The sequence below is a fragment of the Phaenicophaeus curvirostris genome, chromosome 1 (genome assembly GCF_032191515.1).
Source record: "Phaenicophaeus curvirostris isolate KB17595 chromosome 1, BPBGC_Pcur_1.0, whole genome shotgun sequence".
Classification (NCBI taxonomy): domain Eukaryota; kingdom Metazoa; phylum Chordata; class Aves; order Cuculiformes; family Cuculidae; genus Phaenicophaeus; species Phaenicophaeus curvirostris.
The window spans coordinates 12,667,980-12,685,763 of record NC_091392.1 but is presented as its reverse complement, the minus strand read 5'-3'; the positions used below and the strand labels follow the sequence as shown (position 1 = coordinate 12,685,763).

Below are 17,784 nucleotides of genomic sequence, written 5' to 3'. Positions count from 1 at the left end.
CTTCTGAATGGCTTCTTGTAATTTTTTTACCCCCACTTTTTTCCCTAGTTAGTAGTTTGATGGTAGCTAACTAGAAAAATGTTAATAAGAGTATAATTTAGCAGTAACTCTGCTTAGACTCAGTTTTCTATATAATTCAGTACATTTTAGGGTATATTTTGGTTTTTGTCCCTTGTAGTGTCTTTGCAACTTTGAAGACAAGTTTAAAATTGTCCTAGAGTGTATTTTTTTTTTTATATTGCTTTAGGGATAAAAAAAAAATCTGAATTCTAATTGAGCCTTTCAGAGAGTATCTTTTCTCAAATCTCATATCTTTGACACTACGTTGATTTTAAATTATGATCCAAAAATCTTTTATGCCTAAAAGCAATCTGTATACTTTTTTCAAGGATTTTTTTCTTGGAGTTTGGGAGGTGCATAATTATTTTCTTATCTTATGATATAATTATTATTATTATTACTTTGAACTTTTTCTCTTTTTTTTTGTTTTCAGCTGCTTCACATGCATGAGATCTTCCTTGATTGTCACTACAATTGGGAACTCGTAATTTGGTGCATTTCTCTAACTCTTTTTCTCTTAAGATTTGTTACTCTTGGTTCTGAAACCAGTAAAAAGTACAGCAATACCTCAATATTACTTACTGAGCAGGTGAGAATTTGTATAAACCAATATTTTTATATCTGAACATGTCATTCATCTGCTAGGACTCAGGGATGCATTTTAGATGGATGAAAATAGTCTTGATTATAGTGCAGTGAAACAAGACTTCACAACCTGAAGTTCAGTTTCTGTGAGAAGTGTGTGACTTTGTTTAAAAGTTGTATGGAACACTGAGATGCCTGTATCCTGTTCACTTAAAGAGAAATTGGGCTTAGAGGTATCAATATATATCATTTGGTATAATTAATGTTCAAACAGAACTAGCTTTTAAATAGGAAAAAGAGGTTCAAACTCTCAAAGTGTTGGATGGGAGAGTAGAAGACTTGAAAACAAACTTACCCTCTCAAAGTGGGTCATTGTTTCCAGTCCAATAATTTTGACTACTAGGTTGTGTGGGTTACTTATAGTCCCTTCTGAACTCCTTGGAAACTTTTTCTTTCGGTCATCTGTCAAGCTTGGCTTTGGGTCTATGTACTTTTCTTCTCAGAAATGTTCTAGTTGGCATTTGTACTGCAAGCTCCTTTTCCCCCTTCTTTTTTTCCCCCTTCTTTTCCAAGCTCAACATGTTCAGATAGCATTAGTTAAGAAGCAGTCTCTTTCTGCTCAGAGGCATTTTACACTGGTGCAAAACACAACATTCAGGACAAGGTAGACATGCAGTTCAAGAAATCTTCACAGATTTCCTACAGTAAATATGTGCAAGTTGGAGAATAAAATCTTCCAAACTGAGACTCCCAAAGTCAGGATGTGAAGCTTATGACAGAAAGTAGGAGTGACTGCTTTCATATTTTGCTTAAAGAAAATTCTTTCCGTCTTTACTAGATGAGGCTAGACAATGAGAAGACAGACTGCCTGTTTGCCTTGTCCTTCTTGTTGTATTGTGCACCACTGTGAAAACTTCCGCAGTTCCTGAGCCTGGAGAGCTTTGCATTGTACTGTTGATTGTCACAGTATGAATGTTCCAGTGAATTTTATACCTTCTGTTTCTAGAATGAAAATGGGGGGAAATGTTTGGTGTAAGGACTGGAAAAAGTGCAGATAGCAAGATTAGAGAGAGAGAGAGAGAATGCCAAGCCTTTGTTTTGCTTTCATAAGTTTCTGTATTATGCTCTTCAGGACAGTCAGCATTTGAACATTTTAATCCAGCATGGATGTTGAAAGAAGAACTCTGTGTCCCCAGGGGAGCTTAAAAAAATATATATTCAGAAAGTGCTTTGTCATGAGACACTTAGCTTTATACTGAATCCAGCTTATCTTGTTGAAAGTCGTTTTCATCAGGAAGGCTTGAGAGCCTTAGAAAATGAAAACCAAAATAGATTTCATAGTTGTTACTCAGAAAATAAAAAAGAAGATACATGTCACCCTGAATAGAACTCATTTTGGACTGGTTTCACATATCTCATACTAGGGTGGATATTACAGTGTATTTTCAGTGTTCTTGAGACAGACACATGGAAGTCTGACATTTTGGCCTTTCTCAAGAGGCCAAGCACAAACAATTGACTGACACTCAACTGATTGAAAAAATCACATCTGAACTGGTGTCCTTGAAAATTGCACACAAGTGTTAGGCTTACTGAGAAGAGAATGAAGCTTTGAAACAAACAAACAACAAAACCAAAAAATAAAAACCCATAAAAGGACAAACAAGCCTCATACCCCAGATTCAATTTAAATGTTTCACAGATTAAGGGGAAGTTGCAAATTCTGCTTTTTGTCAGCAAAGTTCGAGGCACTTCTGTGCACTTTATATTTGACCTATGAATTTCATGATCAGGAATCAGGACGGGAAACTGAAAAGATCCATCATTTTACATGAAGGAATTTTTGACTGTGTGCTCTTTGCCTGTAATTTTTTCAAGTCCTTCTGAAAGTGTTTTTAATTGGACTTGTAAATTAAGTGCCTCATTGGTTCCTCATTGACTAAAATAACAGCATATCATCTGATCAAAGTTGTCTTGCCAGTTTCAAGTCTCAGACTAGGCCTGGTAGATGGCTGTGCGTGTACACATACAAGCTCTCCTCCTAATTCAAAATGGATTGAATGCTTATTTTTTTTCAGAGGGTGTCAAAAGACAGCTAATTTGTACTCTTAAACTTTCTTAGAACCGATGACCTAAAAAAGTCTGTGACGTAGATGTGTTGAAAAGATCAATAAACTCTTCTTGTGTAGCAATAAAGAGTTTAATAATTTTTCAAATATTTCCAGGCAGTGGAAAGATTGATTTTCTGCACTCAGTGTGCTTATTAAGCACTCAGTTATATTAAAATATTCTAAAAGAAACTGCACTTTAGCAGAATTATGTTTTAGCATTTTAGTCTATTCAGTAATTTTTGGGAATCTTAAGCCTTATAAGGTCTGCATTCTAGTATAACACTTTCTGGAAATTAATTTACAAACCTCAGGCAATTATTGAAGGATGGAAAAGAAATTGTACAAACCTTATGTATATGGTGTTTTTTCTTGCCTTGTTTGTAGATTATACTAAACTTTAAAATTGCTACTGTCATAGCGTCGAATGTGTTTTGGTATATCTAAAAACATTGTATTTTCCTATGTTAGTGAGCCAGTATTTATTCTTAAATATTAAAATGGGAGCAAACAAATCGCTTGTGTGCAGAAATGTAATTTTTGTTCTGTCATATGGCTGCTGAGTAATCGCTTAATTTCATTATTAAATATTTCCAAATGAATTCCTTTAAATTCTGAATAAGTGGTGATACTCATATTTTATTTAAATCAGATAAACTTGTACTTGAAAATGGAGAAAAAACCTAATAAGAAGGAGGAACTGACACTAGTGAACAATGTTTTAAAGCTTGCTACTAAGTTATTGAAGGTAAGAATTAAAAGAATATTACCATATTGTGTGTAACTGAGAAACAGGATAGATTGCTTAATGAGTCACTTGTGTTACTTCTGCAGGCAATACAGTACTTTGGTTTAAATCTGCTCTGTAACTGTCACAGCAATTCTTCTTATTCATGCACTACATTTTGTTATGTTGCTGTCATTGTGGATTGAAAATAATTATTAAATGCAATAAGTTTCATTCTTTAACACTATATGAGCAATGTGAGAGAAGGTATTTCAGGATGGGCAGGATGATGGAAAATGATGCAATTCTGTTGTTGATTTTCAGTCTCGATATCTGTTTCTAGTACTGAGCTACTGGAAGATTTGTATTCTTCCACAAAAGTAAGTCCTCTCAAAAACTGTCAGTGGTTAGTGTTTCAAATTAAAACTAGATTATATTTGATGTCTTCTTTACTTGCTGTCATAGAAAAATCCTTTTGGAAGACAGAAAGACATTGTTACATAGGTCCATTTATAAGTGTATTAAAGATAAGGGTTTAATTTAATGTCATTCAAGCATTTGTAGTCAGCTGTGTCCTTGAACTGTTTGGCAAATCTAGCCACCTAGTAGCTGAGGCAATGGAGTATTCTTTTAGTCAGCTGAGTAACTTCCCACTAGCACACCTTTAACAGTGTATGTGGTCCCCTCATCTCAAAAAAAAGTACACAGCACTCTCCATGAGAGGATTGATAAGGTCAACAAGGACTCAAAGCTGAAAAAGCAACAGTTTGAGGCTTGCGGTACAGTGATATGGAGAGCCTGGCTAAGTCAGTTATTGACTGTATCTCTTGGTATAAGGTTAAGGGACTGCAAAGCTTTTAGGACCTGGTTTTGGAACAAATGAAAGGAAATATTCTCTGCGTCAAGTGGCAGACTTGTGCAGCTGTTGGTCAAAAACTACTCTGGGTGCAGAAGGGTTATCTGGATTCAAGGAGAGAACGGGCAAGTAGACTAGACAAGGCACAATGGTTCTGGGTGTCTCATGAGTGTTAATATTTGTGTGCAGCGAGAATGTAGGTAGGGTGAGAAGTAGTTGCTGTTGGTGGCAGGATGCTGATCAAACCCTGGTCTGATTCACTTCAGTCTTTTTTGTGCTTTTTTTTAATGTTTAAAAACAGGCAAACAAACAAACAAAAAAAGTTCATGTTTTACTCTTTCCAGAAATTTATCAACTGACATGGCCTTTCCAACAGGGGAACTTGGAAACAGGGGACTTGGCTTTTGTGGCGCAAATCCAGGACACAGGCCATCACTTAGTTACTGTGAGAATGTACCCAAAAGGAAGATGGGGTTTCCAAGCCACCTGGGATGAACTTTAAAAGAATTCTTGATACTTAGTGATCAACACAATTAAGTATTTCATGCCCAGTAGCTAAATGGAGGTTTTGTTTGTATTTTTTTCTGTTTAGCTTTGGATGGGTTTCATAGAATCATAGAATGACCAGGTTGGAAGAGACCCACTGGATCATCGAGTCCAACCAGTCCTATCAAACACTAAACCATGCCCCTTAGCACCTCGTCCACCCGTGCCTTAAACACCTCCAGGGAAGGTGACTCAAACACCTCCCTGGGCAGCCTGTTCCAGTGCCCAATGACCCTTTCTGTGAAAATTTTTTTCCTAATGTCCAGCCTAAATCTCCCCTGGCGGAGCTTGAGGCCATTCCCTCTTGTCCTGTCCCCTGTCACTTGGGAGAAGAGTCCAGCACCCTCCTCTCTACAACCTCCTTTCAGGTAGTTGTAGAGAGCAATGAGGTCTCCCCTCAGCCTCCTCTTCTCCAGGCTAAACAACCCCAGCTCTCTCAGCCGCTCCCCGTAAGACCTGCTCTCCAGCCCCTTCACCAGCTTTGTTGCTCTTCTCTGGACTCGCTTCAGAGCCTCAACATCCTTCTTGTGGTGAGGGGCCCAGAACTGAACACAGGATTTGAGGAGCGGTCTCACCAGTGCCGAGTACAGAGGGATCCTTAAGCTTTTACTGAAGACTGTATGATGTTGAATATTCTTACTGTTTTTCTGCTCCTAAAATTGGTGAGATGAATCCAAAATCTAAAAATCTTCTTCCATAAAGAATTTTGCTGCTGTTCTCAGAATCATGTCTTTCATAGCTTTTGAATTTGCAGCAGAGTTTTATATTGCGTCACATCTAAAGGAAAAGGTTGTTCATTCTTATTTCACCTCTTTTGAAAGAAGAGTCAGAGCTCTGAAATTCTTTGTTAAAACCAGGGTTTATGAGGCCCTGTTGAAGACCCAGGATATACTGCAGGAGCGGGATGAAGATTAATTTAAAGCTAGAAAATATAAGTGACTAAAGCAGTAATAGTTAGTATACTTTATATAATCCACTCTTATATTTTAGAACTCCTTTTTTCTTCCTTCATTTGATGTATTTCTAGGCCAGAAAAGTTTGGGTGACTATTCAAACACCGATAGTTGAAACTTGGTGAAATAGCCTCTTTGTTCAAATCTAGTTGCAGATTAAGTTTGGCTAGTCTCCTGATCCTTAAAAAAAAAAAAAAAGTAATATATTGGCAGTTAAGTGGTTATTACATTTATCTTCCTTTCTTTTTTCTTGTCCTTTTAATTCCCAAAATTAAGGGAAGAGGAATGGCATTAGGAAAGACATTGTTGATAATTTTTCATAGTAATTAATTTTAATCCCCAGCAGTGAGGTAGACATCAGTCACAGTGGAGCATCTTTACATTCTTGAGGGTTTCTTTGTGGTTCCACTGTCTTTTAACACTGAGGCTGATTTTTTGAAAATTATGAGGAATTCAAAAATGATGACACCTTGGTGCCAGAAAAATAATTCTCTGTTTTCTTATCTCCATGAGCAAATTGGCAGGTGCTTTAGCTGGGTAGCCTCGAATTTTTTGAAGGGTTATTTAAACACCAGTCAACAGTCTGTTAATGTGAGGGGTATTGTATTTTCTAGCACATTGTTTTTTTGTATGCAGAAGAATAGGAGAATATTTTCTACCACTGGGACTTTAAGACTTCCTAAACTATCTAATATTGTTCAATACATAAGTGAACAAAACCCCCTGTGTGTAGTTTTTGCTTTTTAACAATGTCATTGTTTTGCATTTCTAGGAACTGGACAGTCCCTTTAGATTATATGGACTTACAATGAATCCACTACTTTATAATATCACCCAAGTTGTCATCTTGTCAGCTGTTTCTGGTGTCATCAGTGACTTACTTGGATTTAATCTAAAGGTAACTGCTTGATAAGCATTCTTTTTTTTCACCATGGCATGCGGAATGTTATGATAGATGAATCATACATTGTAGCCTAATGAATTCTTAACTGTATTAACTAGAAGAATTATTGTTTGAAAATGGTTATGAAATTGAAGTTATAGCAGAAGAACAGTGATGTATTTATCAAATCAGCCTTTTAAACTTTTTTTGCATTTTTGTGGCTTTCTAATGTCATTTAGGACACAATTACCGAGTGTTCTTAGATGTAAATAGAGATATTCATGCACATAAGTAAAAGACCTTATTTGATTTTTTTTCTTGTCCCATATCTGATTTCTCTCTTGAATTCCTCTGTTGACTCTGCAGCTCTTTAAGGGATGCAGAAAGCTGCAAGTTCTTGTCTCACCCTGCAGTAAATTATTACAGTTGATACAGTATTACCATGACCAATCTTACAAAGTGTCATTTCATTATGGCTCAAGGATTTTCTTGTTAGGTCCTACTCTTTGTCCTTCACTGAAATACAAACTCTGGAAACTATTAATATTTCAGAAAGAATTTTTGGGTTATAAGACACACTAGTTTCCACAAACTTGTAGCACAGAGCCCTTAATTGGCCATTAGTTTGCTCACATCTATCAATTTTTTTCATAATAGAAGTAAATGAATCTATGTTGCGTATCATAGAATATGCAGCAAATGCAATAAGAAAAAATACATCATTGTATTGCAGTTCTGGTAAATAGAAAAATGTGATAAGAAATAATGTTGATTTACTGCTCTAACTTTTCCAGCTTTGGAAGATCAAATCTTGACAATATATAAAGAAGATGAGATAACACAGTATTACAGAAAAGCTCATTCGTTGATAAAACTGCCTCAAAGCAGCCACTGAATCTGTATTTCAGATGCTACAACCTCTTCAAGGATGTCATTTGGAAAACTGAAGTGTTTACATCTGACTGTCTTGTGCAATCTTTGTATTTATTTCATCTTCTCACTGTTATATGTTAATTTTAGTTGACATTTATATTTTATTTTCAAACTTATTTGTTTAGTTTTGGAAAGGGTCAGATTTTGGGAAAGGTCACCTTTGGATCTGAGGACTTGAAGCCCTGCAGATCGATTACACTAAATTACTATGTATGTTGTTAAAGCTGAAGCCAATCCTGAACGTTTTTAGCTGCAGTAACGCTATATGGAAGTCATTTGTTTTTTTGATAGTGTGATAAAATTGCTTAGAGTACTTCATTTGCACCAATCATTTATGAGAACAACAATAACATCAATAGATGTTTGGTTGCAATAGAAAAGTGAGATCTATTAAAAAAAATGAAATGCTGACAATGCAGTATGACAAGTAGCAGAAATATTTTATATTACTATTAGAAGCAAGTGGGAATATTTAATATTTTGAGTTATTCCAGGATCTAAACTCACATAAGCTGCAGTTTGATTATCCTGGGATATTACTAAGGTGTTATATAACAGGTCAACAAGTGCTCTTTGATAACAGTTTTAATTAGAGCAATAATTGTAAATGGTTACCATGCTGTACAATATTTTGATAAAACTAAATATTGTATTTATTTGAAATACTGGGCTGTTCTGCACAGCTCTGACTGTGCATGCTCAATATGTGCACTTTTTATTGTTACTTTTAGTGAGAAATTTATATATACACACATATAAATGTATATTAATTGGAATATATTATGGTGAACTATGGAGCAGTATATATTATATGTTGAAGTTGAATATTTAAACAGGCAAAAGATTTACTGGTGGAAGGAATGTTATTAATGACTGAGCATAAGATACAGATGCTCTCCTTTTGTACACTATAGTATATGCCATTCATACCACAAACACAGAAAACAAGTTCCTCTGGTGAGCAGCAGAGCTCATTGAGCCTAGTTTGCTGCAGATTTGTGTCTTCAGTTAACCTCCTTTCCTCCCTAGTGCTTTCCCAGCTGGAAAGTCATGGTTCTTCAGTGTGATAAAAGTAGATGTTCACCCCTGTAGAATTAAGTTACTTGGAACATTTCAGTCTATGAATTATATTGGGAGGATTAATATTACCAGGTGCAAGTATTCTTACATTTTATGTTTCTACAATAATGGCTTCATACTGAAAAATGAAAAGTAATTAGGTGACAAGAGTCTGGACATTGCACTATGTTTGCTAATCTTCAGAATCTTGAAAGACTTGAAGTAATGTATCTTAAACTTCCGTGGTATAAAAATATTTTTATATATAAAGCAACACAAACAAGCATTTTGTATTTTATTTGCCTCTGTACTAATGTTTAATAATGACCAAAGTGCATTCTGGTTTTTGAAAGAATGTATTACTGGAGCTTTAAGAACATACTATATTTAATTTCTTGTGAAAACTTCAACTGCATCTGATCTGTTTCTTCTTTCTCTGTTGTTGATGTTGGGATTGTTTTTAAAAATTAAGTACATTTTATACACAGTTTTTTCCAAATTCTGGTACAGACCTACACGGAACTTAGTTTTGCACAAAATATATTTTAAGAAAAAAAAAGTACAGCAGGAGTTCTATGGGTGATAAAAGATAAGGCTGTTGCTTTTTACAGCCTGTCACTGTTACAAAACCATTCTTTACACTAGAATGGAATTATTTTTAGAAATGTAAAATGGTGAATATATGGCTTTCATTACCTTAAAAAAAAAGAAAAAAGGGAAGGAGGGAAAACATTGTGGATTTGGTTGAAGGTGAAATTAGTTTAACCATGTATACCTCAGCAGCTAGCACTGTGCTGGATTGTTGCACTAACAAATGGCGGCTTGGGGAGAGTAAAAGATTTGTGAAATGGAAATAAAAATAATAAAAACCTTTATTTGCTATCATTAGGTATATTCATTATGTTTAAAATGCAGGAGATTTATTTTCCATCCCTCCATATGGAAAATCCTGTATGAGAATAGAGGCAAGTAGAAACATAGCAGGTCTTGTGTGTTAACTGTTATTTTTTGCCACTTGTTTTGTAACTGAAAGTCTGAACAGGTTTGGAATAAAGCTTTCTATTGTTGATGGTTAAAAAGAAAAAAAAGCAATGCAGTGAGCTATATCCTTTAGAAATACCAAGCATATTTCTGACTCTGGCTGCTTTGATTTAAATCCATTTATTCTATTTAAATCAAAGTATATTTGGGAGACCAATCCTACACACAGAATGCAAATGATGGTTGTAAAAATTGCACTTTATTGCAGGAACACGAGCCTTCAGACACTTTTAGTTATGCAAAGTAGTTTAGTTTTATGCAGCTTCCATATAACTGTTTCTGTTTGAAAAATACTGAAACAGAATTCAGTCCTATTTCACCAGGATTTAAGAGATTAATTTCAGTCACCATTTTGACTGTTCCGTTATGTCACAAGATATACTTCCATGTCAAAAAATAAATACAAGCACACTAAAGTACTTATTGAAATTGAAGTGAAATGTTTCAAGAACATGTTATGGAATATTTGGACAGAAATATGTAGTAACTTGTGGTTTATCTGTTTATTTACGGATTAGTGAAATATTTTCTAACAGAAAACTGTTGTATTAACAGCTCTCAAACACGCATTTTTATTAGCTTAATTTTGCCTTTTCCAAAGCTTAATGTGTGGACTTTAAACATGTTCTGCTGATTGTGTCCCCATGACCGCTGATTACTGGGCAGCAGGTGACACACTCGTTTTCATTTGCACACTTTTAAAGTTCACTCCAAATACAGGCTATTTACAATTTAAATTTTCTGTAAGTCATGAAAGACTCTGACTGCATCGATTGAAAAATTAACATCATCTTACACTCGTGCTTTTTAATATCCACCTCTAGATGTGACACTTTGGTGTGCCAGAATTCTCAGGTAGTGCCAGAAAATGTTATGCATAGTGCAAATTTCCTTAGTTGAGACCCTACCTCTGTCTAAATACCTTCCAAAATACTTATAATCATAGAATTATAAAGTTTGGAAAAGACCTCTAAGATCATCCAGTCTAACTGGTAGCTCAACACCACTGTGCCTACTAAATCATGGCCCCAAGTGCCATGTCTACATGGTTTCTTTGAACACCTCCAGGGAGGGAGACTCCCCTGCTTCCCTGGGCAGCCTGTTCCAATGCTTCACCAGTCTTTCAGTAAAGATTTTTTTTCTAATATCCAATCTAAACCTCCCCTGTCACAACAGGATGCCATTTCCTTTTGTCCTATTGCTTGTTACTTGGGAGAAGAGACCAGCATGCAGCTCACTGTAACTTTCTTGTTGTATAGAGCAATAAGGTTGTTCCTTAGCTGCCTCTTCTCCAGGCAATTAGGGAGCTGAAGATGATAAGATCTGGTCAATGCTTTGTTGCTTACTGGCTTGCTTCACATCGTGTCCCATTTTTATAAATCCTGGCCTTCTTAAAACCATCCCATCCAATAGAAAATCCTATGTGGAATCTAAGCAGCTGATGGTGTTCAGGCATGAATTCAGTACATGCTGAACATGTCTTCTGTCTTACATGGGTGGTCGTTATTGGGAAATCCTGGAACATCCTAAACAGAGAGCTGCATTTCTGGAGGTCATAGCATGGAGCTAAATTTATGCATGTCTTCCTGTGTGCCACATCTGGAATCTGAAGGGGGATGCCAGACCTTTCAGAAACGCACAGAAGTGAGTTTTAGGAGATGTTATCTGTGTGCTGCTTAATATACAATTGCAAACTTATTTGTAAACCCACTGAAAGGCTCCAGTGAGCCATCCAGTGTGTAGATTGCACGTATTCCAAAAAGAAAAATAAGATTTTTTTTGCAAAACCTTTTTTTGCGAAGTTACAATGTTACCTCAGCCTGGTGTCTGTCAGAATGGAGCAGCATACGTTAAAACAAAGTTCAGATGAAATGTGGGAAGATATTTTAGTAGTTTGATTAGAATCATAGAATCGCTTGGTTGGAAAAGAACTTTGAGCTCATTGAGTCCAACCGTATGTGTGCACTACTAAACTGTATCCCTGAGCACTTTATCTACCCTCTTTTATATGCCTCCCGGGATGGTGATTCACCGTAGGCAGCCTGTTTCAGTGCCTGATAACCCTTTCAGTGAGGAAGTTTTCCCTGATGTCTAATCCGAACCTCCCCTGATGCAACTTGAAGCCATTAGTCCTTCCTGTTGTCTTCTCTGGTTGGGATTTTTAAAACTCTTTGATAGAAAACAAATTCAGTATCTTCCAAAAGCTTCTCTAAATTGTGAGACCCCCTTCATTCCGTGTAATGCTTAATATTACAGGTTCAAGTTTCAAAGATCTGTCTTTGACATCTGGCAGTATAAAGCAGAGAGGCAGTGCTCTGTTTTCTACAGACAGTGACAATGGGCTGCTGCTGCTGTCTTTACTGGATATTTCAAACCCAAAGGCATCCAACTGGTCTTGGGAAAAGGAGGAAAAGGCTTTTTGTGCTGCTGGTGTACCTGCTGCTGCCTCCTTAGGCAGACTTCTTACCAGTTTCTCATTAGTAAATTTGCTGCAATGTATGAGAGAACTTTGGAGGAGGAATGCACGATTCTTTTTTCTCAGTCCATGGAGCAGTCTTGATCTTATTGTGTGACTGCACAAAATATCTGTATATTGGTACAGGAGATGGGGAAGCAAACCTTTTAGTCAGAAATTGCAATTAACAAACTGTGTAGGGAAAGCAGCTTTGTTCCAATGTCATTACTTGCAAGGAAGCTGAAGAAGTTGTCTTGAGAAGGTGCCCAAATTGGGCACAGCCACAAGTCTCCACTTATACTGTGGCTTTCCTCTCAAATGCTGCCTTCTTACAGTGTCAGTCTTAGAAAAACTAATCAGTCCTTGCTGGGCTGTTAGGATTCTTCTTTACTGACACTTTCTTTTCCTCAAGATTGCCATCTTCTTGTCATCTGTGGTGGATGGAGCCTGGACGTGTCCTTGAGTTCCTGTATGAGGCGTGTTCAGCCAGCAGGTGATTTTGGCAATTCTGCTGGGCCTTGGGGAGTGTCTGGCCTGGGAGCCAAAAAGAACACTGCAAACCTCTGGGAGATATCTGCACTGCCAATATCCATGACTTGGCTGATAGATATGTTTGTAGTAATACCTGTCAGCTCTGCTCAATTCATCCGCTTGTTTTGTCTATTGCCTTGCTAATGGAGCAGACTCTGCCGGTGGCAGCGACCAAACGATTCTCCTGGGATGGGGGATATGTCCAAGGCCACCACGGGCAGTTTGTGGTAAGGATAATTCAGGAAAGGAAGGGAGTGTGATTCCTCTGATATATGGACCTACTGCACCCTGATCCGCTTCTGGTGACAATTCTGCTGTTGGAGCTGGGTGTCTACATTATGAAATACAAACCGTGAGCCTGGGGCTTCACAGAGAGATACTTGCTCCTTATTGCCTCAAGCAGTCAGTCACTGCTAACTTTGAATGTGATGCGCGGTGCATGTTCTCTACATATACAGGCAGCCTTAAGAAGGGCCTTCTTGTGAAGCCTTCTCTATTACGGACTCCAAGGTCTTCTGCATAGTGTGTTTTTAGTTTCCTTGATTAGGATTGAGACAGAACTTGCAGTGGATGGCAACAGTTCTGTGATAATAGCAGAAAACTACAGCAACCACAGAGGAGGCTGCAGCTGAGTCTGCTGTCTTGGTTGTCACTTGGTCTTGCTGTGAATGCAAGATGGTTAACTTGCAGGCTGAAGACTGTTGTCGACCTGTGGCTGTGGATACTACCCAACTCATCCTGGGGAGGCTAAATCATGTGGAGAGATTGGTTCTACATGTAGATAATGCCAGTGTCCTCCAACCAGTCTCAAAGCTGGTCAGCTATTGGCACTGAGCGTTTGTCCTCTTTTTGAGGTCATTTTGATCCTGATGAACCCATTACCCCATAAACTTCAACAGGTATGGACAACTACAGTAGTCCTGAGGATGTTATAGACCATTGCTTAATATTGGGTGTTTGGTAGAGGGGATACTTTATGTGCAGGAAAATTTGTCAACCGTCTGGCTGCATCAGCAGCTGGATCTACCTCAGCCCAATGCCAGCCCCTTGCAGAGAGCTCCGCTTGCTCTAGGGGTGGAACACACTGCTAGGGCTTCTGCACTTCAGCTGATATTGCATTAGGTTTGAAGCAGACAGGGCTTTCTGGAAACAGGGTGTCAGAAGGTCTTACTTTAGTGCTGTTGTACCAAAGATGCAATGGAGTTTTGTCTAAGCAGATATGCCAGCCCATGGATTTTAATTGTCGTCTACTAATGTAAAAGCTCAGGCCAGAATCTAAGTCCTGTCTTGGTTTCACTAGGGAAAGTTTGCTGGCAACAAGAATAAATGCGAAAGGGCCAAAAACCCCATTTGGTTTATGTCAGTTGCCTGAACTGTCAGGTTTCCAGTTTAAGCTTATCATTTGAGAACTTCCCACTGTTGCCCTTGGTACGTGTCCTTGCGGAATGTTTTAATTATGTAAGGTGTGAAGTATCTGTGTAGAGTTAGCTTAGCTTAAATATTAGAGGGTCAATATATAACCTCAATATGTTAAAAACAACTCTCCCAAAGTGTTGTTATTAAAAAATTTAAAGTTAATTTTAAAAGATCTATATTTTTACCTTTTTTCCCTATTCTTTTCTGTTCTTTAATTGTTTTACACTGCGGCTGACACTTGCCATATTTAAACAAAATTTCAGAAATCTGAAATTGCTGAAGATTGGGTTTTATGGATGATTGTCTGGGCTGTAAGCAATGCCACAGCTCCTGCCATCAGTAATGGGATTCTCAAGAAAGAAATCAAGAGAGATTTTCTTTTCCTTTCTAGATATTGAGAGGTGAAGCTGCAACTTTCAGTATGGATAGAAACATCTGCGGTAAAATAAACAGCACAGATTGCTGGTCAGATTCCATATTTCCAGTAGAAGTTGGTATAAGTTTGTTATCTGGAGTAAGAAATATGGTCCTACTGCAGAACAATTTGCCCTTTTTACTTCCTCCCCCTCCTCCCCCCCCGCCCCCTATTTGATTAATAAATTTGAACAAAAGAAAGCACATGCAGTTTGGGCACAAGCTTCCAAAATCGTTTTATTTGTTACTCATTTCATCTATTAATTCAGTCTTTAGGTTTAAAAGTGACAGTACTTTATGTTCAGGCACACTTGCATTCTTAAATACCCGTGCACCTGACTTTGCTTCTAGCCCTTACTTACAAACAGCTCCTGTTCCTTTTGCATGGTTTTATTGGTAACGGAATTTATCAGGGATTATGTGGCTGCTTCCTGACGATATCACGATCCAAGCTGAGTCTTTAGATATGTACTTGTAAATTAAATTAAATCTTTTGCTTTGCTCTATCTCATGCATGTGAATGGATGGAATGTGAATTACTTGGCTAATTGAAAAATGGAGATAAAAGAATCATAGAATCACCAGGTTGGAAAAGACCCACCGGATCATTGAGTCCAACCATTCCTATCAAACACTAAACCATGCCCCTCAGCACCTCGTCCACCTGTGCCTTAAACACCTCCAGAGAAGGTGACCCAACCACCTCCTTGGGCAGCCTGTTCCCTTGCCCAATGACCCTTTCCATGAAAAATAGAACTGAAGTGCTGGATGGCACTAAACCTGTGAGGTTTGGTGAAATAGTTTTACTTTGGTGTATTGAGGACCACTCTACTACTTCATTAAACCATTGCTACAGCAGTGCTGATCAAAGACAACTAAACCAGCCTTAGGTTTGACCCTGATGAGAGGTTGCTCCCCAACAGCTCTGCACATGCACTCACTATGTGGTTGTACACCTTGCACAGGGGTCATTGACCTGAGCCTCAGGCATCTGAAAGCTGGACACTGAATTGACCCAAGGATTCCTTTACAGTCACTAGAAACACATGTTGACTTTTAGAGGGGGATTAGTTCAGTTGATCTTTGACACTAGATTTAGTGATCTCAGGTATTTCTTTCTTGACTGTAAAAGGAAACTAGCGTGGATAATGTAGAATGAGGTGTGAGCCTACCCACCTAAATAATGACAAATTAACCCTACTTTGCTGTTCCATTCTGCACTGAAACCTTCAATGTTTGCAGCTGTGCAATTTGTGCAGCTGCCATTGGAAGAGAAGATTTTTTTTCTTTATTTTATTTTTATATGTGTTTGCTATTGAAAAAAAAAAGTTCCAAATGCAAATTCCATAATCCTACAGCCATGCTCAGCAAGTCTCTCCCTGCACTGCAGTGCTCCAGCTGCCAAACCTCCCATCTCTGTGGCTCCAGAGCCTGGGGACAGCCCAGTGCAGGCACAGCAACAGCACCAAGAATGGTCACAGCCAGCACCCGAATAGCACTCAGCTGTACCTGAAAAGATCTGTTTCTTTATTACTTAAATGAATAAATTGAAGGCCAGATAGGATTGGCTCTAAACTTGACCCACTGATGGGGAAACGCTGCTCGTGGTGTTTGGGAGGACTTGTAGGGGTAACACCACTTTCATTCTTTGCCTGTTATGTTGAGAATCCTTTCTGCTGCCAAACATAAAGATGTGCTTCTATTGAGCTCTAAACCCTATCCAGAAATATAAAACCCATCCAGAAGGACATGGAGCTGTTGGAGTGGGTCCAGAGGAGGGTCATGAAAATGACCTGAGGGCTGGAGCACCTCTCCTGCAAGGGCAGGCTGAGAGTGTTGGGGTTGTTTAGCATGAAGAAGAGAAGGCTCCAAGGAGACTTTATAGTGACCTTCCAGTACTTAAAGGTGGCCTGTACAAAAGATGGGGACAGACTTTTAAGCAAGGCCTGTTGTAGCAGGACAAGGAGTAAAGGTTTCAAACTAAAGTAGGGTAGGTTTAGACTGGATATAAAGGAGACATTTTTTACATGAGAATGGTGAAACACTGGAACAGGATCTCCGGGGAGGTGATGGAGGAAACTTTCAAGGCCAGGTTGGATGGAGCTCTGAGCAACCTGGTCTAGTTGAAAGTGTCCCTGCTCACTGCAGGAGGGTTGGATTAGATGTCCTGTAAAGGTCCCTTCTAACCCAAAGAGCTGTGTGATTCTATGTAATACCGAGACCTCCCTGCTTGGCAAAGTTCCTCTGTGCAGATCAGGTGCTGCGATGTGTGTCCTCCCAGCAGCTGGAGTCGAGGGGACCCTGTGCTCAAAAGGAGTCGAGGTAACAGAGACAAGGCTTTCCGTGTGTCTCCTACTTTATCCTTAGGCTGTGGTTTTGCAGCTGAGTCAAAGATACACCTAGCAAACCTTCACTGGCTGGCAAAACAATGTTTGCAGGTCAGATAAAAATAGTGCAAAAAGTCTCCCGCTTGCAGAGGGGAACAACTGACATTTTAACCCTATCCAGCAGCAAGGTGTTCTGGTTCCCATCTTTTGTAAAAGCACTTAAACTGCTTCTCAGTGTATTTGGTAAGTTATTTATTCATCTGCCTATGTGGCAGAAATAACTATTATGACAAGTGCAGTCTGATGTTGAAGCCCTGTTTGTGTAAGAGGCTGTGGCCCCTGGCACCTGGGCAGTCGCAGTGCAGGTGAACACAGCAGGGAGAGCGAAGGACAATATTTAACCTGCATTTCTCACCCCTCCTTTGTTCATCTCCTTTTAAACTAGGAGCTCATGCTTGCTGATAACCAGCACTGAACGATCCTATCTCTAGTCTTATGAACGTGAATGTTACTGTGAGACAAGGTCTCTAGTCGTTGTTTTGACTTCTGTGCTGTCGAGGGCTCTGACTTTGCAGCTCTTGCTACTTTGTGCTATAATTTGTTTTCACTGCTGGTGAACCTGGCTTAAGCTATTCCTTCCTCTCCTGATCTCCTGAGTGCAACTGCACATTTTCACTGCTGTGCTGTTTGCTACTGCAACCCAGTAGTGGTTTTCTTTTAATGTGATTTATTTTGGTGGTGTTTGTACCGTGAGCATTGGTACTGATGCATCTGCAGAGAGGGTATAGAACCTTGAAGCTGGTTTTTGGCTGCAGAAAGCGTGTTGTGTAGCTAGACACAATTGTGATCATTGGCATCAACCTTGGAATAAATAGAAACCATTAAGGCTA

General features: G+C 38.5%; 2 protein-coding genes across 4 annotated transcripts in view; one reads left to right on the top strand and one right to left on the bottom strand.

Annotated features, from left to right (window-relative positions):
- PHTF2 (putative homeodomain transcription factor 2) overlaps positions 1-9,802 on the top strand; it is a 72,108-nt gene extending 62,306 nt beyond the window's left edge. For all 3 annotated transcript variants that reach the window (XM_069879598.1, XM_069879428.1, XM_069879508.1), the window contains 4 exons: positions 494-649; positions 3,406-3,501; positions 6,608-6,733; positions 7,513-9,802. In XM_069879598.1, the coding sequence (XP_069735699.1) occupies positions 494-649; positions 3,406-3,501; positions 6,608-6,733; positions 7,513-7,533 (399 nt within the window). In that variant the 3' untranslated portion in view covers positions 7,534-9,802. The remainder of the gene's footprint in view (positions 1-493; positions 650-3,405; positions 3,502-6,607; positions 6,734-7,512) is intronic.
- The window catches only part of TMEM60 (transmembrane protein 60), a 322,734-nt gene that overhangs the window by 67,383 nt on the left and 237,567 nt on the right, over positions 1-17,784 (bottom strand). The gene's annotated exons all lie outside the window — the stretch shown is intronic.